Source organism: Callospermophilus lateralis, chromosome 5, assembly GCF_048772815.1.
Source record: "Callospermophilus lateralis isolate mCalLat2 chromosome 5, mCalLat2.hap1, whole genome shotgun sequence".
Taxonomy (NCBI): Eukaryota; Metazoa; Chordata; class Mammalia; order Rodentia; family Sciuridae; genus Callospermophilus; species Callospermophilus lateralis.
Window position 1 is genome coordinate 15082817 of NC_135309.1, and position 26338 is coordinate 15109154.

At 48.8% G+C, this 26338-nt stretch overlaps 3 protein-coding genes across 4 annotated transcripts in view; 2 read left to right on the plus strand and 1 right to left on the minus strand.

Annotated features, from left to right (window-relative positions):
• Ubtd2 (ubiquitin domain containing 2) overlaps nt 1–5451 on the plus strand; it is a 66357-nt gene extending 60906 nt beyond the window's left edge. For both annotated transcript variants that reach the window (XM_076855672.1, XM_076855673.1), the window contains exon 3: nt 3533–5451. In XM_076855672.1, coding sequence (XP_076711787.1) covers nt 3533–3930 — 398 coding nt within the window. In that variant the 3' untranslated portion in view covers nt 3931–5451. The remainder of the gene's footprint in view (nt 1–3532) is intronic.
• Nucleotides 5452–11025: 5574 nt separating this feature from the next.
• On the minus strand, nt 11026–21746 carry Efcab9 (EF-hand calcium binding domain 9). The gene is made up of 6 exons (XM_076857599.1): nt 21701–21746; nt 16053–16220; nt 13016–13164; nt 12198–12374; nt 11508–11630; nt 11026–11031 (listed from the first exon to the last, which is right to left on the minus strand). Exons 1-6 carry the CDS (start codon nt 21717–21719, stop codon nt 11026–11028), a joined length of 642 nt encoding a protein of 213 aa, XP_076713714.1. The 5' UTR covers nt 21720–21746.
• Nucleotides 21747–23041: 1295 nt separating this feature from the next.
• The window catches only part of Stk10 (serine/threonine kinase 10), a 111430-nt gene continuing 108133 nt past the window's right edge, over nt 23042–26338 (plus strand). The window contains exon 1 of the mRNA XM_076856341.2: nt 23042–23440. Coding sequence (XP_076712456.2) covers nt 23285–23440 — 156 coding nt within the window. The 5' untranslated portion in view covers nt 23042–23284. The remainder of the gene's footprint in view (nt 23441–26338) is intronic.

The following is a 26338-nucleotide window of genomic DNA, read 5'->3' on the forward strand; positions in this document are numbered from 1 at the left end:
AAGAAAAATAAAAGTTCCTACATTGCCTTGTTCCTTCTCTAGTATTCTTCCTTGCTTTATGTGAATCTGAGTTTTTTTTTTTACCTAAATCATTTATCCTAAGCACTTCTTTTAATATTTCTTGCAAAGCAGGACTACTGGAAACATTTTCTCAGTTTCTGTTTTCTAAGCTAGTCTTTCTTGATTTATTTCACAGAATACAGAATTCTAGGTAGTTTTTTTTTTCTCTCTCTCTCTCAATACTTTAAACATTTCAGCCCATTCATTTCTTGCTTCCTTCTGTGGCTTCTGAAAGTCAGGTGTAATCCCCCCACCCCATCTTTCTCTCTCTGTTTTTCTTTCTTTTCTATTGGTAAGGTTTGTTTTCCACATCTGGCTTTTAAAGGAACAGAGTTTATCTTTGATCTTGTATAGTTTGAAAATGATACATGTCTAGTTTTTCTGGCATTTATGTTGTTTGATGTTCCCTGAGTTTCCTGGATCTGTGCTGTAGTGTCTGAGGGTGAGTTGGGGAATTCTCCTTCATAATGGTTCCAAGTACCTCCTGTTGACTTCTTTTCCTCCTGATGTCCCATTGTGCACAAGTTATAACTTCTGGAGCTGTCCCTCTGTTCTTGGGTATTCTGTTCAGGATTTTTGTTTGGTTGGGTTCCCCTGCCAGTCTTTTTTCCCCTCTTTGCTTTGAAATTTTAGGTTTCCACTGAAATATCCTTCAACTCCAAGATTCCTTCCTTGAACATGTCCAGTCCACTAATAAGCCCATCAGGGAGGTCTTCATGTCCGTCACAGTGGTTTTGTCCTCACGCATTTTGGGTTCTTCCTTAGACTTCCATCATTCTGGTTGCCTTCCTTGCTTGCCTAGCCATTGGCATGTTAAGTACAGCTGTTTTAAAGTCCTAGTCCGCTTATTCTGACACCCCTTTTCCCCCTGAGTCCCTGGTTTGGGGGTTTGTTCTTTGTCTTCAAACTGTTCATTGCCTTTTAGAATCTTGTCATTTTTTGTGGAAAGGTAGACGTGTTTTTTGGTAAAAAGGAACTGCTGTAAATGAGCCTGGAGTAAAGTGGGGGGTGGGAGGAGCTTCTAGAGTCCTATGACTAGGCCTCAGCCTCTGAGTCTGAACCTCAAGCTGTGAACTTCGCAGGCTTTCTCATCATAACACCACCCTAGGTAGGACAGGATGGCTAGAGGGGGCAGGGTAGGCGTTTCCTTCCCCATGGGTCACTTGCACTCTACTGTGATCCCCGCAGGTTAGGCTCTAGTTAGTTCTGAGGGCTGCGTGCTCTCGCGTGTTCAAGATGGTTCCTTATGCCCGCTCTGCCAGAAGCATAGGGAGTTTTTCTCTGATATTTGCTATGAGGAGGTAGCTAAACTCCAGGAGGTAAGACTCACAAAGATGTTTTCCCTTGCCACCCGCAGGGCTTGGTCCCCTTGCAGATTCCCCTAAGATTGGACTATCCTGGCCTCCAGCCATTTGCCAATCACCATTCAGGCTTTCCTGCTCTGTTGTAGTCAGCTGTGGTTCTCTGTTCTTCTGGCTGGCTGGCCATCTTGATGACTATAGTTTGCCCTGTGACCTTACCCCTCTCTCAGATCGAGGAGGAGTTGGGACTGTAATTTGTTTAGGTTTTTCCTTGTTAGGAGGAAACTTGGACTGGGACTTCCAAGTTTCTTACATGCCATACTGGAAACCAGAACTGTAATTTTTAGTTTAAAACTAGAGAAAAAATATATAAAACCAGTGTATATTTGTAACGCAGATTCTAATTTTATAGACAGAAGAAAGGGAAAGTTGGTATACCAGAAAACTTCATATTAAGTAAAAAAGAAGTTGTCTTCTCCAAAAATGTTAGAACAAAGGTGCTTCTAAGCCGCACGGAGCATTGACAGCTCCCATCCAGTGTCAGGGTCTGGGTGCTGCCTGCACTGGAACAGGGTGAGGCACAGTCTACCTGGAACCCTCCTTGGCGTTTTCCTCTCTTACTCATTTGAGATGAGAAAATTCAACCCGAAACACCAGGCTGCAGGAGATGGGCTTCTTTGCCTCGTGGTGGAGGGTGAAGGTCAGGTCCAGTAAGAGCCGAGCTGGCTGTTGGGGTGCAGTTTGTGTCGGCTCCACACTGTCTCTTGAGGGGTGGGGTGCTTTCAGTCAAGGCAGCAGTGCTGCTGCCGTCGCTGCAGTCCTGCTCTATCAGGCATGCCTCTGTAGAGGTCAGCTTCTTCCTGCTTCATTTTGTGATTGAAAAAGGAATTTCAGGTTAAAGAATGTTGCTCTTCGGGGCTGGAGTTGTAGCTCAGTGGTAGAGTGCCTGCCTAGTACATGTGAAGCCCTGGGTTTGACTCTCAGCACCGCATATAAATAAGTAAATAAAGATCCATCAACAACTAAAAAGAATATTAAAAAAAAAAAAATAGAACTTCTTGGTCTCAATTCCAAAGATAGTGGTTTGGTATGGTGTCTCTCTAGGAGAATGTTTTAAATAGCAGGGCAGTTATGGCAATGTGCTACACTTGCACCCCCGGGGCCCACGCTACTGACCCCTGACATCCAGTGGGACGTGTACCTGAAGGTGTCTCCTCGCAGAGCAGATGGGTCTGCAGCGAGCTCTCCACTTTCCCTTTACTCACTCCCACCACTGCCGGGCTGTCAAGACCCTGGCAGGCTTCTTGCCGCAGGACTAGGCTATCTGGATATGTGATCAGTTTGCACAGGGGCATTTAACCCAGAGTCACATCCCCAGTCCTTTTTTTATTTTATTTTTTTATTGAGACAAGGTCTTGCTAAGTTGCTTAGGACCTTGCTTAGTTGCTGAGGCTGGCTTTGAACTTGTGATCCTCTGCCTCAGCCTCCTGAGCCGCCAGGATTATAGGCATGCACCACCACACCTGGCCATATATGCTTTTTTCCCCTCCCTCGAGGTAGCTCATTATGAATGTCACATCCCTCCAGTCACCTCTGTAATTGGAGCTTCTCTGATAGATTAGCTGAGTGGGGTTAAGTAAAATGTCTTGGTCCTTTCTGTGGTCATGGTACTAACAAGATTCCTACATGGGCAATGGGCAGTCACACCTCGTGCAGCTGTCATCTCTGGTCTGATCTCAGAACCAAGGACTCTGGCCAGGTGCAGTCTGTCAGCCAGGTCCTGGGCTTTCTTTCTTTTTTTCTTGTTTTTTGTTTAAGGTAATGGATTCGTTTCTTAAACAGATACAACAATGTAATGTAAATTTCCTTTTAATTTGTTCTAAGCACTAATGAATTGTGTGCACCCATTTCCCTTCCTTTCTATCTTCCTGGAATTATAAGCTGGGTGTTAAATGACAGAAGAGGTAAGAGCTGGAGTCCTGGTTAATGTAAAATTAGATGCATCCTCAGAGTGCCCCCAGGACTTGGTCATCACTGCTGATCAGTGGACAGTGACTGGCATCATTTAGTGCCTTTCTCTGCTGTGGCGTGCTAGCAAAAGAGCATGAGCAGTTTGTAGAGTGTAAACAGGAATACATTCACTGAAACTCATTCATGTCTTCCCTCTGAAGGTGCGCTTACGGAGTGCTATGATGAACTGGGGAGCAGATACCAGCTTCCCGTGTATTGCTTGGCACCGCCAATCAACATGATAGAGGAAAAGAGCGACACAGAGACTCTGGACATTCCTGAGCCACCACCCAACTCTGGCTACGAGTCCCAGCTCCGACTGCGCCTCTCCACAGGCAAAGACCTCAAGCTTGTGGTGCGCAGCACAGACACGGTGTTCCACATGAAGAGACGCCTGCATGCAGCTGAAGGAGTGGAGCCGGGAAGCCAGCGGTGGTTCTTCTCAGGCAGACCTCTCACCGACAAAATGAAGCTGGAGGAGCTGAAGATCCCCAAGGACTACGTCGTGCAGGTGATCGTGAGCCAACCCGTGCACAACCCCACACCAGTCGAGAACTGAGCCGAGCCGGCTCCCCCTCTCCTGTTTGTTATTGTTGTCATTTTCAACTCTGTGGCGTGAAACCTATTTTCACTGCTCTGAATTCCCTATGAATGAATTTAGTTCTGAGGAATTACCAGTGAAAAATTCCATCTGTGATGGAGACCAACAAAAATAATAAAACACAAAGAGCCAGCCTTTGAGACTCATGTAACTACAATTTCTAATTTGAGAGGCAGTTAAGAAATAGATAACCATTTATTTTAAAACACTCAACTACTTAATGGCTGAATTTAAATGATTTAGACTGTAAGTGGAACATTGTAACCTTGAAGAACCAGCACCAAGCACCTTTGAATACAGAATTTTTAAGACATCTATCAGATTATATAATTTCCAGATGTCACCAATAACGGTTATAATTTTTTGATAGAATCTTAGAAGAGCAGTATTTGAGATTCATTTCTGTTCTGGTTTTTTGTTAGCTCATTTCATATTTAGCCATAAAGGAGTAAGACTGGCAAATTGTGTTTCAGTGTTGCTTTTCCCATCCCCACATGTTGAGCCCCTTATTGACAGTCACACTAAGTTTGGGTGCCTTGAGCATGTTTGGTGGCCGGGACCCTTCTGAACACCAGGCAGTAACTAGTCCGTGCAGTCCTGTTTCTGATTTCCACCTGATCCTTGGGTGCTGCGTAGGTGTTTTGGAATCCTGCACAGACAGCTGTTTTCATGTCTGGCTTAGAAGGTCACTACGTCATGTACCTTCCGTACTCCCTGCTCTGTTTGCACTTGCATTGCCTACCCTGCCCCAGGCCCACAGTCCCCGGGCGGGAGGCAGGAGTGCATAATTCTTCCCACCACGAGGCAGTGCAGTGAGGCTCTCCAGGCTCTGCAAGGGTGCAGGGAAAGCCCAGTCCTCCTGTGCCTGGGAGAACTTGCAGAGAAACTTTCAACTGAGAATCCAGAGTGAAAGATTTGCTGGTGTTGCTTTCACATTAGCAGTGACGCGGCAGCGCTTCAGACCTCAGTGCTCCCCAGTTCGCTGTTACCCTCAGCCAAGTGGATAACAGTTCTTCTCTCATCTTTTCTTGCAAAGAGGCAAGTTAAGAACCATCTGCAGAGTCATGTTTGGTGGCCAGGAACTGAGAAATCTGCGAAGGCCTGAGTCTTGGGTGCTGTGGCTGAGTAAAGCTGCCCAGGGCTGCCTTTAATTTGGAACCCCTTAAGAGCTGGCTCTGAGAGAGAAGGGGACTCCCTCCCTTGCCAGGCTGTGTCCTGGGGCCTCCGTGAGGAGGAAGGGGGAGCAAGGAGCATGGGTGCCGTGCTGGAGGGTGGCACACCTCCACAGCTACTTGGGTGTGAGCACCTTGTTAGTTAAAGTGACAAAATGAAACTGCTAATTAGTCTAAAAGCATTGTTTAAAATTGGTATTAAATCTCCTATAGCCTGATTAAGTATATCTATAACTGTAACTTTATCATGTTTCTGAGAGCTTTAACTACTTCCCTAATGTTATTCGATCACTTTAAAGATTGTGGCTACATCTGATTTGCTTGTTGATGATTGACTCTAAATTCAAGAGAAACAGCAGCATTAATTCCAAAGGAGAAGTTTTCCCTCAGAGGTGGGGCTAGGAGGGCATTTCGGTAGATCGCCCTCATCCAAAAGTTTTTGTTCATCATTGCCACACTGAACAGCAGCATCTCTCATGTTCATCAACTGGAAAAAAAAATGTTTAAACTGATTTTTCTTAAGGAAATTTGTTGATGTCATCAATAATCTATGGTTGGTAAAAGGTCTTGATTGTTGAAGATTCTCTCTCTTTAAGAGTTATTTTATTTTAAAGGAACATATACTTTGAATAACAATTTTCTGGGCATGTTTAACCTAGGTAAGAAAACCATGGTGCTGTTTAATTGTTAATAGATTGATATAAGATTGGACCAATACTTGATGTGTATAATTTTAGTATGTAGGGTTTTTGTGCTTTTTTAAAAAAAAAAAAAAAAAGTTAAATTTTTCTCTTTGTCTTTGCCTTTATTCTGGGGTTTTATCTGTTGCTCTCCCCATAAGGGTGATCCGCCTTATTCTAATGAGTGTGCCAGTAAAGATCAAGGTCCTTGTCACCCCCTCAGGCTCACTGGGCTGACTCCTGCGCAGTGCTGCAGACACGCCTCGCCTCTGCACTGACGTCTGGGTCTGAATCAGCTGGTTTTCTCTTCTAAAATCATCCTGCAGATCAACTCACAGTTTAGGTTTTTGGAAGCACTAAGCTCATTTATTATTCATTTTTGGATCAAAGTAACAGGTTTGATTTTGTTCAGATTTTTAAATGGTTTTCAGAATAGGCAGCACGTGCCTGTGAAACCATCATTCCAAACACACCAAGGCGAAAAGACTCTTCTTTCCCTCTCTGAGACTTCAGAGATCTCTGTGGAGTTGGGAAAGGAGTGAGGTGACAGTCCTGATTGGGCTTTTCCCATCTGTCTGTCCTGTTAATGGGGAGCTCTTGTTTTCTGGTAGTTTTTAAACACAAAACGCTTCTTTTTTTAGTTGTAGGTGGACCCATACTTTTATTTTATTTATTTATGGGTTGCTGAGGCTCAAACCCAGTGCTCCAGTCATGCAAGGCGAGCGCTCTACCACTGAACCCCAGCCCCAGCCCCGCAAGGTGCTTCTTACTGATGTTCCTACTGGTCAGACTAGCAGCAGCTGTGCTGAGTTTCTTACTGGGGAGGAGAGGGAAGGAGAGCAGCTGGCAGCCCCTGCTTCAGTTTCCTCTTGTTTCTATTGGGGTCTCTAATGACGTGGCCCCTTCAGGCTGTTATCCCTCTGAAGTGATGAAGTGCAGGCTGCTCAGGTGGCAAGGGTCCCATCTTGGCAAATGTCAGCACAGTTGTTCTGGTTGCCAGTCTTCGAGGTCAGAGGTTAGAGTGGTGAGAAAACGGGAGACTGAGCGCTAGTGGAGGGTGGCTTAGCTGCCTTAGCTCCCTTCAGAATTCCATACTTATGGCTAGTACAGATCACAGAGGAGCCTGTCCAGGGCCCTGGGCTGAAAAGGTAGCTGTGCCCACATCTATCAGGTCTGCTGTTCCTGTCCCTCCATGGATGGACCACACCCTGGAACAGACCTGTGACCGAGAAATTCCAACTCAACTGTGGGAACTCTGTTTATTAACTTAATCTACACTCTGTTTATTAACTCAAAGGATCTACATACACTTTATTTTTTTTGCAGTGCTAGAGATTGAAACTGGGTCCTTGCGCATGCCAGGGTACTCCCTCTACCTGAGCTGCACTCCCAGGTCTATATGCACATCTGAAAAATGTTTTAAGTCACATAATATAAATGAGAAAAAAAGTACCTAAAGTTGGTATTGATAGGCTGTTTTCTTTGTACTCCTCGTCACAAAGGAGTGTCACTTTACTGGTGCATTTAAATTTTCATTTTTATACCGAATTTCAGTTTGGACCCATTAGAGATAAATGCCTTTTCCTGACACCATTCTGTAACCATCTCATTTATGGAGATGCTTTTAAAAGGAAGATTTTGAAAATCTGAGCCAATTCACACTAGCTTTTGTAGCCACCCTGATTTCCAGGTAAGAGGGGAAAGCTCATCTTAGAATTATGCTTCCTATCTTTAACTCATTCTTGCCTCTCTCCCCCTTTTTTCTTTTTTAAAGTGTATTTATTTGTTCTAATTTGTTACATATGACAACAAAGTGCATTTCAATTCATAGTACACATATGGAGCACAATTCTTCATGTCTCTGGTTGTACACAAAGTAGAGTCACACCATTCATCTCTTCATACATGAACTTAGGATAATGACATCCATCTCATTTCGCCATCTTTCCTAACCCCCTTCTCATCCCTCCCCTTTGCCCCATTTAAAGTTCCTCCATTCCTCCCATGTTGTTCCCCGCCCCTCGCCCCCTATTATGGATCAGCATCCTCATTAGAAAAAACATTTGGCATTTGTTTTTTGGGGATTGGCTTACTTCACTTAACACAATATTCTTCAACTCTGTCCATTTACCTGTAAATGCCATGATTTTATTTTCTTTTAATGCTGAGTAATATTCCTATGTGAGTGTGTGTGTGTGTGTGTGTGTGTGTGTGTGTATACACACATACATACATACATACATACCACAGTTTCTTTATCCATTCATTTACTGAAGGGTATCTAGGTTGGTTCCACAGTTTAGCTATTGTGAATTGTGCTGCTATAAACATTGATGTGGCTGTGTCCCTGTAATATGCTGTTTTTTAAGTCCTTTCGGTTTAGACCAAGGAATGGGATAGCTGGGTCAAATGGTGGCTCCATTCCAAGTTTTCCAAGGAATCTCCATACTGCTTTCCATATTGGCTGCACCAATTTTCAGTCCCACCAGCAATGTACGAGTGCCTTTTCGCCAATACCCTCTCCAACACTTATTGTTTGTCTTCATAATAGCTGCCATTCTGACTGGAGTGAGATGAAATCTTAAGAGTAGTTTTGATTTGCATTACTCTAATTGCTACCAATGATGAACATTTTTCATATATTTGTTAATTGATTGTAAATCATCTTCTGAGAAGTGCCTATTCAGTTCCTTGGCCCATTTATTGATTGAGTTATTTGTTTTTTGGTGTTAAGATTTTGGAGTTCTTTATATATCCTAGGTATTAGTGCTCTATCTGATGTGCATGTGGTAAAAATTTGCTCTTATTCTGTAGGCTCTCTCTTTACCTCACTGATGATTTCTTAGAAAAAGCATTCATGAAATTCATCTGGAAAAATAAGAGACCCAGAATAGCTAAAGCAATCCTTAGCAAGAAGAGTGAAGCAGGTGGCATCACTATACCAGACCTTCAACTATACTACAGAGCAATAGTAACAAGAACAGCATGGTATTGGCACCAAAATAGACTGGTAGACCAGTGGTACAGAATAGAGGACATAAAGACCAACCTACATAGATACAGTTATTCTAGACAAAGATACCAAAAATGTATATTGGAGAAAGGACAGCCTCTTCAACAAGTGGTGCTGGGAAAACTGGAAATCCAAATGCAACAAGATGATACCAAACCCCTATCTCTCACCATGCCCAAAACTCAACTCAAAGTGGGTCAAGGACCTAGGAATTAAACCAGAGACCCTGCGCCTAATAGAAGAGAAAGTAGCCCAAATCTTCATCACGTCAGATTAGGCCCTGACTTCCTTAATAAGATTCCTATAGCGCAAGAAATGAAATCAAGAATCAACAAATGGGATGGACTCAAAACTAAAAACCTCCCTGCCCCTTTCTGAAACAAAGGACTCAGTATTTTGGTGGCGTTAGTGGCCACGTCTGAAAAACCACAGCCCATGGTTCTTTCTGCACCTCAGGACCGTCCCTGGAAGGTGGAAGAGAAACTCACCCTTCGGTTTCTTCCCCCAAACCACACCTAGTTCCTGGGCTGTCTGGTGGCAAAAGGAGGCTGCCCCAGAAGGGGCGGAGCTGGGGGCTATGCAGGCAGGGGCGAGGAGCTGGGGGGCAAGGGCTGTTGGCCTTGGGAGGTGATAAGGCACGGATGGACCTCGGGTCAGAGGAAGGAAGGCGCTGCTGTGAGGCGGTGCATCTTTTGGGTGTTAACAACTCCAGGAGAGAGATGCTGTTGTCCCTATGTGGGAAATTCAGATGTGACTACAGCTGGTAGGTTTTTTTATGCTAGTTCCATCCAGTTTTTATGGTACCATTGCGAGAAAGAGAGAAGATCTTTTTTCTGACAATGACATTGAGCGTGGTCACAGGTATGTTATCAAAATCCCCTTTCTAGGGCTGGGGCTCATTGGTGCCTCGCATGTGTGAAGCACGGGGTTCGATCCTCAGCACCACATAAAATAAATAAAGGTATCATGAACTAGATACCATTTAGAACTAAAAAAAAAAAAAAAATGTAATAAGAAAACCATGTCTAATAGAGGAAATATGGAGAGGATTCACAGAAATTAACAGTTCCTAGTACCAGTTTGATGGAGGAATGATGACAGTCTCCAGCAGGCAGTGTTCTTGCCAGTTGCTCCTGACGCCTTGTGATCCAATTTGACCTTCCAGATGGAACTGCTTGAACTGGCCTTCAGGTCAGCATTACTTAATGTGTCCATAAGAAATCCTTGGTTTATAGTAAACGACCTATATTTTTTCACTCCCAAAACTTGTTCCTCAGAGATTTGTGGTAAGAGTTGTAATTAACATTAAGCAGGTGAGATTTCTGACCCAATGAGTTGCTAGCTTTAAACTTAAGCAGAATCTGCTAAAAGGAAGTGAGTTACTGAGATCCCTGCTGGTAAGTCAGGCTGGCTTAGTTGACCTTGAATTTGAGCCCTGGCTCAGCCAGCATGAGCCATGTGTTCTTGGGTAAGGTTCTTAATCTCTAGGCCTCAATTTCCTCATCTATAAATTGATGGTAATGACACCTGATTGACAGGGTTTAAAGGCTAAACAAAGCCAGCATGGTGGCCTGGCCTGTAATCCCAGCTATCTGGAAGGATGAGGCAAGAGGATCCCAAGTTCAAGGGCAGTGTGGGCAATTTAGCAAGCCCCTGTCTCAGAATCTTAAAAGTGCTGGGGATGTAGCTCGGTGATAGAGCACCCTAGGGGGTTAAATCCCCAGTACCGGAAAAAAAATACATAGGTCATGTAAGTCACTGCTCACCCCATAGCAAGCATATTATAGACAGCTGCCATTACTAAAGTCATGATCCAGTCAGCCAGGGAGGTGTCACGAGGCTAATGCCAAAAATACTTTCAAATTATTCAAAGCATTAATTACACAAGAATTAAAAGTATACAGGGCACGCCATGATTACTCTAGTCAACACCTAACTCATCAGAGGGTAGTTCAGGTTCTGAGAACACAGCTGAGCCAGGCAGCGGCACTCATCCACAGTCCAGCACCAGGGAGGCTGGGGCCAGAGGATCCCTGGAGTCCAGGAGTTGGAGACTAGCCTGCATAACATACTGAGACCCTGTCTCAGAAAGAAAGAAAAGAACAAGACAGCCTCCATGTCCTTAGAGCCAACTCTTGACATGGAGGCACGTCACCCCTGGCCAGTGTGCAGCCTGGCATCCGGGGGTCTAGGCCTAAGGAAGGAGAGAGTAGAGGTGTGAGAGTTGGACCTGGCAGCAGAGATCAGGGGAGCTTCGCCCTGCAGCACCTGGCTCCAGGAAGTGTTGGTCACCCTGGACACATACACGGGGCCCTAGTGAGCAGAGCTGATCTCAAGAGCAGCCCTGTCAGCAGAAGGACAGTAACTTGAGGTTGGGCTGTCGAAGTCGTGGAAGAGTTCTTTGAGCTCCTGTTTCTCGATGTTGAAGAGGAATCTGTACAATCTGCTACTAGTTGGGGTGCACAGCCCCGGGCTCTGTCCTGGCACCCCAGAACTACCAATCCCGCCAACTGAGCAGAGTTCATCTGGACCCTCCGTGTATGGAAGTGGACAGCGAGGCTTGCGTGAATGCTCATATTTATTCTTAGACATGTGACAACTGTCATTTTAATGATATTCTCTACTTCTGGATCTCATTTTTTCCAAGAGACTCTTATGGCTCATGCCAACTTGTTGGAACACTTTCTTCATTAGCGTGGATTTCAATTTCAAGTTCTTTTTCTCCTTCCCTTTATTCTGGGATTTGTCCGTGGAGAAGATTGTATACAGCTTAAATTCCTTGTAATTAAGACGCTTCAGTTGGGAGAAAAAAAAGAAATTATTTCAGGAAGGTTGGCTACTTTCTAGCATAACAATAGGCTTGTTATCGTATTTAGAAATTTGGAAACTCGGGCGCAGTGATTAGGACATTGTTGTAGTGTGATTATAGTTAGTGCCCAGAAAGAGCGCCTCTGTGGACTCTTAGGGGGACAAGGGACAAGGGTCAAGGGCAGATGCTTGGGCAGCCCCCAGGGCTCTTCCTAGCATGATCCAGCCTTTTCCACCTCAGCTTCCCTGTGTGCCCAGCAGGGACCCCCTCAACCTCATCGTCTCCACCATGACCTGCTTAGGACTTCGCTCTTTGGACCCCATCCTAGAATTTCCCCTTTCTGCTAGTTCAGATCTGTAAGCCTTCCCCAGCCAGTGCCACCCTGTGACACACGTACTCTCACCTTGCAGGGGGACTTCCAGGTCCACCACGTGGCACAAGCCCATCCCTGCCCTCCAGGAGCTGTGCCCCTACCCCCCATTTTCGGATCCTGGCCCAGGCCTTGGGCTGCAGTCTCCCCTGCCCTGCCCAGCACAGGGCGCTGCACTCACATGGTCGCCCGTGATGTCGAAGTCGTGGAAGAGTTCTTTGAGCTCCTGTTTTTCGATGTTGAAGAGGAATCTGTACATGCAGAAGTTGTCGGGGCCGATCTTCAGGTCCCCGTCCAGATCTAGCAGGTCGAACACAGGCCGTGAATGGCGGTACATGAACTGTTCTTCCAGATGGTTCTGTTTTGAGAGAAATATGCAAGACGGGAACGGATTGGCCTGCCTTCCACAAACCGGCAGCCCCGGGCTTGTTCAGTCGGCACCCTCCCTGGAGGGCTGCACACGAGGGGCTGCGCCCCGCAGGGGACATCAGCTGGCCATCCTGCAGCTACAGCAGCCCACTGCCTCACCCAGGAGACCGCAGGGAACATGGTGGCACTGGGGTGGGGCTGACCACACAAGGTCCCTTTCAAGGAGTGGAAAGGTACAAGTCCACAGAACTGGACGGGGAGCAGATGGACCTCCCAGGAAGCCCCTCGCTTCATTGGTCCTGCAGAAAACTCTGGGCAGAAGGCTGTCAGGGCCCTGGAGGTCATTGGTGGAGAGCCCTCAAGGACAGCAGGCGGGTGGGGCCAAGGTGAGAGGAGGTGGGTTGTGGGAGGGCTGCAGGTGGACAGGGCCGCCTGGGGCATGGTACAAACCTGCAGGTTCGGGACAGATCATCCAGGAACTAAAGTCACACCCCCTCCTTTTTCCTTCCTCTAGTTTGTAGTGAAAGGAGGGAAAACTATAAAGCGCTACCTGTGGCCAGGGGCAGGCAGTGGCCAGGTGGAGGCAGCGGCCAGCTTAGCCTCTTCGGGCCGGCCTCGCTCACTACTTGCCTGGTGTGACAGCAGAATGCAAACCAACATGTAGAACTGCTCGAAGCCAATCTCGCCCATGGCATTCCAATCCAGCATGTCGAACACCATCTTGATCTGTCTCGATTTCAAGTTGGTGATGTGGCAGAGGAAGTGGAAGAAGAGCACATCTGTGAAGGGCGGTCAAGAGAGGGTCGGTTCAGAGCAGCTGCAAACACCAGCAGCTGGGAGCCTCCTGGATGGCAGGGATGCCTGGTGCCCGTTGCATGGGCAGGAAAATGATGGGATGTTGGTTCTGGCTTCCCCAGTTCCTCCCACAGCCCCTCGGGCCCACACTCTCTTGAGCTGTGTGGACAAGCATTGGGCCCGGAGGCGTGGCGAAGGAGGCTATGGTCAGGGCTGACCCCAGCCACGTGCTCCGAGCCGCAGAAGTCCCTGTCCCTGGCACGGAGGCAGGGTCACATACACACACAAGCACAGTGTGCTCCTACCTGGGAAGGACAGTTTAATTCTCTCTGGGAGATGCTAACATTTTACCAGGGCCTTTATTTTGAGATAATTAAAATCAGAGAAACTTAAAAAATTCCTCTTCTAGAAAAGTATCAATGACCCTCAAGGATACATAAGCAGACGTGTTTGGCTGGGACGAGAAGGGAGCAGACCTTGTGGCCATCTGACATGCAGGGCATTTATTTATTTATTTATTTATTTATTTTATTTATTTTTTTTTTTAGAGAGAGAGAGGTTTATTTACTTATTTATTTATTTATTTTTTAGTTCTTGGTGGACACAACATCTTTGTTTGTATGTGGTGCTGAGGATCAAACCCGGGCTGCACGCATGCCAGGCGAGCGCGCTACCGCTTGAGCCAAATCCCTAGCCCACATGCAGGGCATTTAAAACACCACACCTCGGTGACCTCCTGCAGCCTTACAGGGAAGCAGGCACCACCCCCTCAACGGGCGATCTAGCCACTTGGGGGCTTATCATTACAGATTCTGACTCAGGAAACACGGGCAAGATTGGGTCCACATTTCTGCACTCCCAGGGGATGTGACTGGTGGCAGCTGAGTGGCAGAGCTGGGCTTCCCATGGGGTGGATGAGACTCTAGAGCCTTGCCCCTTCACAGTGGAGCCGGATCTTCTGTGCATTAATTAAAGCACATTCAGTCAGAAAGTCAGGATAAATCACTGTGGGGTAGACACAAGAGGAGGCCCCACATGCCGTGTCGCCCCTGGGCCCCAGGTCCTGGTGAGCACAGGATGGGTTTACAGTGGGCCATTCAGTGTATGTGGCTGTCCACAGTCACCATGAGGAATTTTCACGTGAACCTGTCAACATGTAATCCCCCCTTGCCTGTTGGTTACAGAAACCACATCCTGAGCCAGGTGCGGTGACACACACCTGTGATCCCAGTGTCTCGGGAGGCTGAGACAGGAGGATCACAAGTTGAAAGCCAGCCTCAGAAAAAACCGAGATGCTCAGCAACCCAGTGAGCCCCCATCTCTAAATAAATACAAAATAGGGCTGGGGACGTGGCTCAGTGGCCAAGTGCCCTGAATTCAATCCCCAGTAGCACCCCCCCCCCAAAAAAAAGAAACCACCTCCTGATTCCATGAGTATGTGAGCCCTTCCTTGTCATCTAGAGTCCCACTGAAGCTAAGAGCACAGAGAACCCACTGTACAACGTCAGGATCTGGGGGTCTCTATGGCCTCCTGGTCTTCTTTCCGTGCCCCACTAGGTCTGAACAGCAGGGAGCCGCCCAAGGTGATGTTGGGTGCTTGCTCCCTGGGAAAGGTTTCCCGCAGGACCTAATAGCTACTTAATAAATGCAGTTTTGAAACCAGCTGACTCTGGCCACTGGGCTCCGAGGACTCAGGTCAACCCTGGCACCCCAGGTGAGCTTTAAGGCCATGACTTCAGCCTTTCAAGCCAAAGTATTCGTGGCTTGACCTCAGGTGTGTATCTTCCAGGCATGATTGGTTACTATGGAGACCAGACCACCCAGCAAAGGGTCCAGAGACCCAGGTGGGCTGTGGAGTCAGAAAGCCCTGGGTCTCCGCCTCAGGCCTCATGCACAGCCAAGGAGCCCACAGCTGCCTTCTCTGCAGACTTGGCAACATATGAACCTCAACGGCTATGTCAGGGGGAACCCGAGGATGACTGGTGGCAGCTGAGTGGCAGAGCTGGGCGCTAAGCTGTGAGGAGAAGCTGTTCTCTCTTGATTTTGTTATTTCTGCCATGCTGTATTCAACCTGGGGCCTGTGGCCTTGGGCTTGCTTACTCACCTGCTTCTCCATCGAGTCCCAAGCCCCTTTATCATTTGCTTTTTAAAATTAAATGAATTCTTGGAAATCTCAACTGGGAGACACCCTTCTTACGAATGATGTCAGTCTCTTGAGTTTGGGGTGCACTCGAGGATGGGATAACTGATTTTTTACTCAATGCTAAAAAGACCCTGAGGTGTTTTAATTGGTCTCTCTTAGTTCGTGGGCTCGATGGCAGGACTGGGACCGTCAATGTTCTCTGGTCACTCACAAGCAGCACCAGAAGGGTCACCCGACTATCTGACACCAGCTCCCACTGGACAGGCTAGAAGGAGAGTCTTGCTGACAGGGGCCTCGGCCTCCAATAATACTCACAATAACTACCACCCTTCCTGAAGTCACCAGCTGTGCCAGGTACTGTGCTAAGCATGGTTCCCTCTGAGGTGGACTCCTTGGTGAGTGCGTACACGCTGGGGACCCAACCCAGGACTCCTGTGCCCTGCCACTGAGTCACTGTGCCCTGCCCTGGGGTCCCCTAGGTAGCAGCCTTGAAGCGGATGCTTCCAACTACCACGGCGTGTTGGGTGGACCACCCGTTAGTAGTGGGTGGACTTGCCCCCAGCCTGCTCTCCCGGTCCCCACAAACAGCCACCCGTCTCAGCTCTCGGTTGGCCATTCCTGTCTGTGCGTCCTCTGGAAGAAGACAAGTGCTCGCTCAGCAGTTCCTGGCTCTGAGTTTGCCTGGGCATCAGCCACCAGCCACGGCGGGAGCCTGTGGGCGGCACTGACCGTTCAAGGTGTTTCTGCGGTGCACGTCCAGCAGGTAGAAGTACTCCACCAGCGCCTTCACGTTCCGCAGGGACAGCAGGCAGTATATCTTGTCCAGGTAGAGGTACCACAGGAAGGACCCTTGTTTCAGTTTCATCTCGGCCCCTTGCTGCCAGCGGCTCTGGCGGCCTGAAACAGAATGGAGGGTTCCGCCTCGGAACTGGAACGCTGGGCAGGGCCTCTGAGCGGGCCTGGCCACAGCAGGGGACACGCCCGAGGACGAGGAGGATAAACTGCCTCCTTCCACCTCTGGCTCTGCTCTGGGTATCATTGTCCCCACTCTCTTGTTACCACGATGACCTGTCACTAAAACAACCTCCCGAGAGGAAATCGGGCTGCTTAGCAGCACACAGCAGATGTGCCACCTCGGAAAGGTGTGCTGTGCCACTGCGCTGGCCCTGCTGCCCGGGTGGCATGGAAAACCACACCAAGTACCAGAGGGACCCAGGACACCGTCAGCCACATAAGGCCCAGGGAAGGACTTGTATCCAGAGTGCAGGTCAGAGGAGCAGGTGAGGCAGGAAGCCACCAGAAAAAGGGAGATGGCGGGCAGGGCTTCAGCAGGAGGTCCTGACAGAGAGGGGACCAGGAAGGCCACTCGGCCAGCCTCAGGCCTTCTGTTTCTCCACTGGTGACGAGGGACGCAGGGCCTCACGGGGGCTAAGCACGCACACCGCCACTGAGCCACCTCTGTTCCCCCCACACCCCATCCCTGTCCCCAGCTTTCATTTTTTATAATGGACACACCAGGCATAGCCAGTGGTGTGGGCAGCGCCCACCTGACCATCAGAGCCAGGACAGTCTCGCTGTGCCACCACCGATGGGCTATTTTGAAGCAAAACCCAGACAGAGGAGCTCATCTGTAAATATCTGAATATGTATTTGAAAAAGAGGGACTTCTTCATCTTTTAACATAACTGCTGGCCACTATCAGAACGCAAAATGAACAGAAGCAGGGCTCGGGCTAGGGCTCAGGCTGGGGCTCAGGCTGGGCTCAGCGGTAGCGCCCTTGCCTGGCCTGTGTGAGGCACTGGGTTCGATTCTCAGCTCCAAATATAAATAAATGAATAAAATAAAGGTCCATCAACATCTAGAAAATACATATTATTTTTTAAAAATGAACACGAATCATTCCTAAATGGCATCAGATATCCAGGGGACATTCAAATGGTCTTAATTGCTGATTCCAAGTTTTAATAGGTGATTATTTAAGTCAAGAACCTAAACAGATCTATGTATTGGTTACAACGTTCCTTCTGTTCTCATTTTTCTTGTTCTTTTTTTACTTCTCTTCTCTTTCATCTTTCTCTTACAGTTTATTTCTTGAAGAGTCCAGATTGTCATGTAGATGAGAACATTCTGGTTTTACAGATTTATCCCCAGAGCATTAACATATCCCTCTGTGTCCTGTATTTTATATGAAACTAGTAGTTAGATCTAGAATAAAAGCTCTTTCAGAAAAAGACCAATAAAAGGAGACAAACTTTTACAAGTGTGATAAGAAAGGGCAAAGAAGATTTTAAAAATTAAGAATGAAAAGAAACAACTAATGATATAAAGTATTAAAATACATATAAGAATATTATGCACAACTTTTTACTATGAAACTTCATCCAATAAATGTATAATATAAGCCACAAGTTTGAGTCATGTGTAATTAAATTTTTTTCTAGCAGGTGTGGTGGTGTACACCTATAATCCCAGCTACTTGGGAGGCTGAGGCAGGAGGATTGCAAGTTCAAGTCCAGCCTGGGCAATTTATCAAGACTCTATTTCAAAATTAAATAAAAAGGGGCTGGAGACGTAGCTCAGTTGTAGAGCACTTGCCTAGCATGCACGAAGCCCTGGGTTCAATCCCCAGGACAGCACATAAATAAACAAAATAGCAAGGGCTAGGGATGGAGGTAGCTCAGTGGTATGGTCCAGCACTTGTCCAGCTTGTGCAAGGGCCTGAGTTCTATTGCCAATACTGCAAAAAGGGGGGAAAAAACAATTTCCCTCCTACCTTCCACATTTAAAACAAGTGAAAATACTTTTAATAATATTTTATTTAACCCAGTGTGTTCAATATATTTCAAGTGGTAATCAATATTTTGTAGAAACTAAAATCCTGTGTCTGTTTTGCACTTCTTTAATTCTCAGTGCAGATGAGTTACACTCCAAGTGCTCACTGGCCACAGAGGGCTGGTGCTTCGGCACTGGACAGCAGGAGCGAGATACAGGAGTCACTCTGCCAGGACTGGCTCGTGATGGAGTTTAACCTAACCCACCACTAGTGATAACCAGGTACCAAAAGAATAGGCTCAAAGAGGTGCTGAGCGAAGACCTGGCTCAGACGGTTTTATCCAACCATCAAAGAACAAATAATTAAGCTGTTTCAAAGCAGGTCTGATGTCATCAAAACGGCGGAGCAGGCTGTGGGGACTAGCTTCCCCCCTCCCCAATAACTGATGGCTCTAAGAATGAAATCACGGCAGCACTGAAGGAGTCCGTGGGTCACGGTTTCCCAGAGCGGTGGTGCAGAAGCACACCCAGTAGGTCTACGCCCTCTCTGTAAGGGCCCAGTGAGACCCCAGAAATAATTTCTCAAGGAAACTAAACCCATAAGGAACAAGCACTCAAGAAGCGGCAGAAGCCAGAGATGGCAGAGCCTTCAGAGATGAGGTCACCACCGCAGCCACGGGACAGTTATGTTTCTGCTACAGTAAAAAACACTCCATTTATTCATTTCGTGCTGGGGACGGAGCCAGGGCCTTGCGCACAGCAGCCAAGGCTCCACCTCTGAGCCCAGCCCCAGCCCAGGATCCTAGGGTTTCCACGCCCCGCAGTCACTGGAAGTGTGGCTTAGGCTGGGGTCAGCTCCAGGCAGATGGTGGCAGAACTGAACTGGGTTGCGGGACCCCTGGCTGGGGTCTGCAGAGAACCAAGAATGTTTGGTGTTGGAGAGAAATCACCTCCCCTAGGGTGGCCGGGAGGGAAGCAGGAGAGTGTGAGTGAGAGTCCTGGCGGAGAGTGTCAATTTGTCCTCTCCCCGACCCAAAGAACTGGCAAGAGCGATTTTGAAGAGGAAAAGTTTATTTGGAGATCAGGGTTTCAGAGGCGGCACACCCACCTGACACGGTCACCACGAGGCTGATCCCCACCAGGGATTAATCCACTCTCCCCATCTGACCATGGCACCTCCGAGCCTTCTTGCAATGTCACACCTGAGCTTTTGGGGGACATCATACCTAAACCACAACAAGTGTTTCCCCATGCAACTGCACGCTCACTAGAATCGCCAAAATTAAAAGGACTAGTGCTGTCCGAGTCCCAGGAGCCCCTGCCTTTGGAGATGGAAACACCACGATTCCGACAGAGCAGGAGTTCACTACTCTGCAAATTAGCTGGATAATTTCTTACAAAATTAACTATACACTTAACATGGGACCCGGCAACTGTACTCCTAGGCACACCCATGGAAAACGGAAATACCCACCTGTAGGGAAATATCCATCGCTAGGTTCATGGTGAGACCCTGCGACAAAAGGTTACTTAGTGTACACTTCATAGGATACGGGAGTCTTCCTAAGCCAACGAACACGGGAAGAAATAGGTAAACGTGTGTGGTTTTAGGCTTAGATTTGGAGAGTGGACAGCACTCTCCAAAGAGATACGTGACTGCAGGCCTACAGGGGCGTGACGGCCAGGCCATGCCTGGGGCAGCTCAGCAAGGAAAGTCTCTTCCATCCTTACTGCCGCATGCGTGTTTAGCTCTCCTATCCTTTGGGTCTGGAAAGGGCACCCAAAGATTCTGTGACCTGCTTCTGGGGAGAAAGGGCCAGATGAGGGTGACCTTCCTGCCTCTGCTGTTTTCCAAACACCAACGTGCCATATTTCAGAGCAGCGTGTCCTATAGCCTGACATATCCATGCAGACTCACGTGCAAATGTTCACAGCCACTTATTCAAAATAAACAAGGAATGAAACAACTCAACAGCTGAGTGGATTCACATCATGGTATATTCACAAAAGGGAATACTACCTAGCAATGAAAAGGACTGAACCACCTATACACTGAACACCATGCTGACTCTCAAAAGCATTATGCTGAGGCCTGGGATGTGGTTCAGTGATAGAGCCTTGCCCTGCAGGTGGGAGGCCCTGGCTTTGATCCCTAGCATTGCACCCACACACAAAAAAGCTAGACACCAAAGAGCATATACATAGTGTCCCTGTAGACTTGTCAAAACTCACTGAACACTATGCTTTATTTATTTATTTATTTTGTGGAGCTGGGGATTAAACCCAGGGCCTTGTTCATGCAGGGCAAGTACTCCACCAACTGAGCTATAGCCCCAGCCTGAACACTATGCTTTAAATAGGTGCATTTTATTAAACGTAAATTAAGCTGCAGTGAGGTTGATTTTTAAAAATTAAAAAAAAATTTTCATTTTAAATTAAAGCTAGGATGTAGTTCCAGAAAAAACATATGGGAGAAAAATAGATTGGATAACATCAATATAGGTTATCTTTGTTCACCAGTAGACACTATGGCTAAAGGTAATAGATGAGAGGTTGGGAGAAGACTTTGCAATGTCTAAACCCAAAAAGAGCATCTAAAAACAATTCCTTCAATCAAAAAGTAAGACAGGAAATCTAATATGCTCTGAACAAGCAAGTCAAGCTGAAATTTAAACATCTAACAAAATTATGAAGAAATAGCGATTGAAATCAAATTCCTGGGCTGGGGACATAGCTCAGTTGGTAGAGTGCTTACCTCAAATGTACAAGGTCCTGGGTTCAATCCCCAGCACCACAAAAAAAAAAAAAAAAAAAAAAAAACCCTTTCCTAGCATGTGTAATTTTGCCAAAATGAACCTAAATGTTATATATAATTATAATAGTCTAATAAAACACTATGAAGACACTCATTAGTAATTAAAGATATGCAAATGACAACAATATTTATCAAACAGATAATTCCTAGCTTCAGTTGTTGCAGAAAACAGAGGAAAAGAACACACACACACACACACACACACACACACATACACACACACAATGTCCAGCTCTCTCCTTCACTCATCCTGGGTTCAAGGCGAGGTCCTCTAACAAAAGACAGATTAGCAAGGCAAAGGCACCCAGGTTACTTAACAGAAGTTATTAATTGTTTCAAAGCAGTTGTTCTGATTCTGTTGAACCTCTTTTCCCTTAAATTTTGAGGTATAATTTGCATATCATAAAATCCAGTCATTTGCAAAAAAAAAAAAAAAAATGGAAGTTAATTGGGGCAGATTTACCAAATTGAGAAATTGTCACCACAATCCAGTTTTAGAAGAACATTTGATCACCCCAAGATCCCTCTCCTCCACTTACAAGTTACTCCTGTTTCATACCCAGTCCCTGGCAACCACCCGCCTCCTGTCTGTCTGAACTTGGCCTTCTCTACACATTTCATATTAATGCAGTCACAGAATGCAGTCTTTGGGGTATCTTCCTTCACCTAGCATATTTTTGGATGAATCCCGGTGGCACCCCCACCCCCACCCCAGCTATCGGGCTGATGGGAGCTCTCTGAGCCTCAGCCTCCCCAGACCCCATCTCCCAGTGGGGGAATGGCCCTTGACCCGCACTACAGCTGGTCATAGGTCTGAAACCCAAGGTTGACCTTTGGGCTGGTTCCTGTTCCACTCAGTGGAAACAGTCTTGGGTGGCATTTCCTCCTTTTAGTGATAAGACTCTTGAAAGTTCTGAGCACGACGTGGTGGTGGGAACATTTTGAACTGCTTGGCAACATTTACCAAGGGCACCCTTTGCATAAGCATTAGTGGCACCGCGGCGTCTTTAGTTGACGTTCCAAAGGGAACGTTCCAAATTTGCTGCTCCTACGTTGCCTAAGGATATTTTCCAAGTACCAAGAAGGGGGAAAGCACTTCCACTTCCACGAGGACGCTTCCCGGAGGTGGGGGGCTGCTGGATGTGACATTCGCAGACTCAGACCTGTTCACGAGGGAGGGTTGTCATGATAAACCGCGCCCCCGGGAACCCAGTTAGTAGATTTAGGTGAAAGCATTTGATTTTAGGTGATCGTCTATAGGTCACAAGCAGGTAGCCGCCGCAGCGGTGCGGGGAGTCCAACCGCCAGGATCAAGGACGACGGTGGTCTAAGAGGTCCTTTGTTTCATCTGCAATGCGCTCATCTTTTATTTAAACTGGGAAACAAGTAAGAAAGTTTTTATTTATCAAAAAAAACCAGGAAATCATGAAACATGAGATAATAAATCCAATGGAGCTCCCAGTCCTCGAACCTGGCAGGTTTGTGGGGCGCGGGGAGTTGGGGGGAACCCCGGGAAGCTGGACCCATCGGAGAACCACCGGGCCTCCCGGACGTGACTGCGGCTGCAAGGGCGCAGCGTTTGCGCACTAGGAGGCAGCACTGCGCTGAGAAACCCGCGGCGGACTGGCAACCACGGTGCGTGCCCTGGGGTGTTTCCTCGCCCACCGGGCGTCCCCACCTGCAAAGTGGGGACGATCAGGACAGCCTGGCAGGGTGAGGCGAATTCCATGAACTGATGTGGTCACCTTCTTGGCACTGGCAATGATCAGTGGACGCTCGAAAACTTTCAACTCGATGGCCGTCCCTCGTGCTCCCATAAAATTCTGGGGAGCTACGCGGTGCAGCTGGCCTCTCGGATCCGGGACCGACTCGCTTAGTGGTTCCCCAAGCTCTCCAAAGTCCAGCCGGTGGCTCCCCGCGGGCGGTGCGCGGGGACTACAGTTTCCAGAGTGCCCTGCGGCGACGGGCGGAGCCGGGGAGCGCCCGCAGCCAATTAGGGGGTCTCGGGGCGCTGCCGGGGAGCGGCAGGTGGAGCCGGCGGGGAGGGCGGGAGTGGGGCCGGGTCCCCGAAAGCGTCCGGGAGCTCGCGATCTGGGCTGCGCGTGGGGCGCGGCGCAGCGGGGCGGGCGCTCGGGAGGCGGCCAGGGGACTAGACAGAGTGGGGCGGGGACGCGGCCGCCTGCGCGGTTCCGGGTGCTCCCGCCGCGACGTTGCCCAGGGCGCACTTGACCCGGCAGGCTGCGGGGAAGGGCGGGTCTGGGAGATCCCCAGCGCCACTGCGTCCTGCGATCCCTCCTCCTCGCGGCGCCGGAGCCACAGCCAGAGCCCGAGCCCGAGTCCGCGCCACCTCGCCCCCGGCCCGCGCGCCCGGGCCATGGCTTTCGCCAATTTCCGCCGCATCCTGCGCCTGTCTACCTTCGAGAAGAGAAAATCCCGCGAATATGAGCACGTCCGCCGGGACCTGGACCCCAACGAGGTGTGGGAGATCGTGGGCGAGCTGGGCGACGGCGCCTTCGGCAAGGTTTACAAGGTGAGGGCGCTGGAGGTGGGTGGCCCGGCTCGTGGCGCGGCTCCGGAAGGCAGGAGCGCTGGCTTCTGCTAGCCCCGCCACGGCTCAGCTCCGGGACCCCGACCCCTGTCTGGGTGACCCTGGCGTTTGTGAGAGAACCTCATTCTCACTGCCAGTCCTTGCGCGCTGGGCGCCCCCTCTGGGCACTCCCTCTGGGCACTGTTGTCGCCCCCGCCCCAGCTCAGTTTTTGAGCACTTCCTGTGCGTTGGGCGTCCGGCACTGTGCTCGGCGCTGCTGGGGGAGACAAAGGGACGGTTATGGGATCTCAGCATCCTTGAGGGCCACCCGAGGCACTTTCCAAACACTGTGATGGGAGGCACACTTGTTAAGCGATGTCACACAGAATGCTTAGGCACTGGGGACACACTCGGCTGTGCTTGGGACGGTTGAGTTGGGGACACCTAAAGATGGGCCAGAGACAGGGAGGGCAAATTGTGGCCCCTAGTATGGAAGATGAGACTGGAAAGGTGGGCTGGGGCAGGGCAGAGGGGGAGGTCTGGGTCCTGTGCCTGCTGAGCTGCAGGGAACAGATTTTATTTTGTACATCTGAGTCACAGTTGGGGAGGCTTCCAGACTGCTTACCTCTCGCCTGGAGGAAGACCAGGGCAGGGCTCTTTTGTAGAGGGGTGGGTGGGGCAGAGCTGATTAAATCTCATGGAGTTGGCAAGCAGAACTTGTCTGGGTTCTGCATTGTGAGCCAATGCTGAGTGCTCCATTTCTTTTGGGGACCCAGAGACTTCTGCTTGACTCTACCCTTCCCCTAATCTCCTTTCACCTGGGGGATATATATATATATATTTCCCTCCCTCCTGGGCCAGGCATGTCTGCAGCTGCTGGGCTCAGGCTCCTCCTGCTGCACCCTCCCAAGTGTCAGGGACTACAGATGCACACCACCCCAACCCAGCATCCCCTAGGGAAACTTGGATTGGGAGACTCCCACTTGTTGAGCTGGTGTGTATCTCCAGGGGGCCAGTCCTTCCCAAGCCAGCTGTCACTCTCCTTGGGACTTGTGTAGCTTGGAGGCCACTCCAACCCTTTCAAGAGGCTGAACCACAGAGAAGGTTTCTCTAGGACCCCCAGGACCTGGCTCTCTGTAACTTGAAATTGACCTGGAACCTCATTACCTAAGCGTGGTTCCTGGAAGACCTGCATTAGTGTCACTGGGGAGCTCTTCAGAAATGCAGAAGATTCCTGATGATCCCTAAGCAAATCGATGTCAGAGAGGCCCTGCTCCAGAGACCTGGAGTGCTGGAGGGTTTGAGGCCAACCGGGCCCACGTGGGTGCTTCTTTTGTAACCACCTCCCCTCTGAGCCTGCACTTCCTGTTACAGGGCTGGGAAACCCCCACTGGAGCAAAGGTCCTGAGTTGGAGAGGCAGGCCCCAGTGTGACAGGGTGACTTTTAGACTGCCCTCATCCGCTGCCCCTCTCTGCCTGCCAGCACTCAGGGCCCTCTTTACTCTTAGCAGCATCCCCTCGGCCCTGCCGGTCTCCCTGAGGCCATGCCAGTGTCCTTGCTTGCCTTGGGCTCAGCCTGCTCCTGCAGATGCGCGCTGGCCACTGTGAGGGCCGTTGGACCCTGGTGAGCTCCTAGGCATCAGCCTCCTGCAGAAGGTGCAGCTGGTGGTTCGGTTGCGTGCTCCTGGCTGTCCAGGACTGTTTTTCTCTTAGCTTCCTGTTCACTGCCCTCCCGCTCCCCCGCCCCCTGAGCCCTGATGTGGTTCATTTTCATCTGAACCTAAATGCAGAACTTTGCTTTCATGCTGGCAAACCTGCCCCCTGTTTTCCGGATGTCATTTCCGCCTGCTTTGGCGGCTCAAACTCCCCAGTGACTCCAGCAACTTCATACAGAGGACCCTGTCTGACCCACAAGTTTTTTTGTCCCCTCCTGGGTCCCTGTAACACAGAGATCGTTTTTTTAAAAATGACTGCATTTCCCAAAGCTGTGAGCTGGCGGTACCAAAGCCCCCTCCCCACCTCTGTACCCACTATCTTCTCATAATTCAGACGAGGGCAACCAGATGGCGAGGGCCCTGTGCTTATGGTACACCTGGCTAGTGTGTCTCGTCACGAGCCACACAGCAAGGTCTTGGCCAACGTGGGACCATAGTCACACAGGCAGAGCTGAAAAATTCCTATGGCCTGGTGAAGTCATAGGGCCTAATTCCTTGCATGTTTGTGGTGATGCTGGTGACGCAAACCTGCGCTGCAAACCTGCGCTGCCACCGGCATCAAGCTAAGGCGTGCTGTGATGTACTGCGAATAGGACTTGATAATAAAGGGCTGTTGCTGGCTTATGCACTCACTATGGATAGTTTTTATCATCATTTTAGAGTGCCTTCCTCCTGATAAGCAAAGTTGACTGTAAGAGCGTGACCTGATAAGCTGAAGCCTGCTGCATCTCTATTTTTTTTTTTTTTTGGTGCCACTGGGAATCAAACCAGGGCCTTGTGCATGCAGGACAAGTGCTCTACCACTGAGCCTCCACCCAGTGTCTCCTGATTTCAGAACTTCCTCTTGTGCTTGACTTAATCTTGGGTTGTGCTGTTCACCGTGACCCTGGGAGCAATAGGCTGTGATCTCTTTATCCTGTGGCCGAGGACTATAGTGGGCCATGCTGGTTTGTGTAGCGCACTGCATGACGCTCTTGCAGTGACGAATTCACCTGACCCTGCACTTCTTGGAACGTGTCCCCCTCCTCTTCTGATGCACAGCTGTATGATCAACGTGGCTTTGTTACAGAGCCGGGGCCTGCTGGGAAACGGAGGCAGCCAAAGACCCCTCTTCAAACCCAGTTCTTGTGATCCAGTCAGAAGGATTTCAGCCGTGTCGCTCAGAGGAACAGGAATGGGTTTGTTG

Excerpts from the sequence above, each read along its gene's own strand:
- Efcab9 (XM_076857599.1), bottom strand. Across the intron at positions 13,165-16,052 it reads CCGCAGAAACACCTTGAACG|ATGTGCTCTTCTTCCACTTC; the intron begins GTCAGTGCCGCC and ends CGCCCTTCACAG. Across the intron at positions 11,631-12,197 it reads TCGACATCACGGGCGACCAT|CGTCTTAATTACAAGGAATT; the intron begins GTGAGTGCAGCG and ends TCCCAACTGAAG.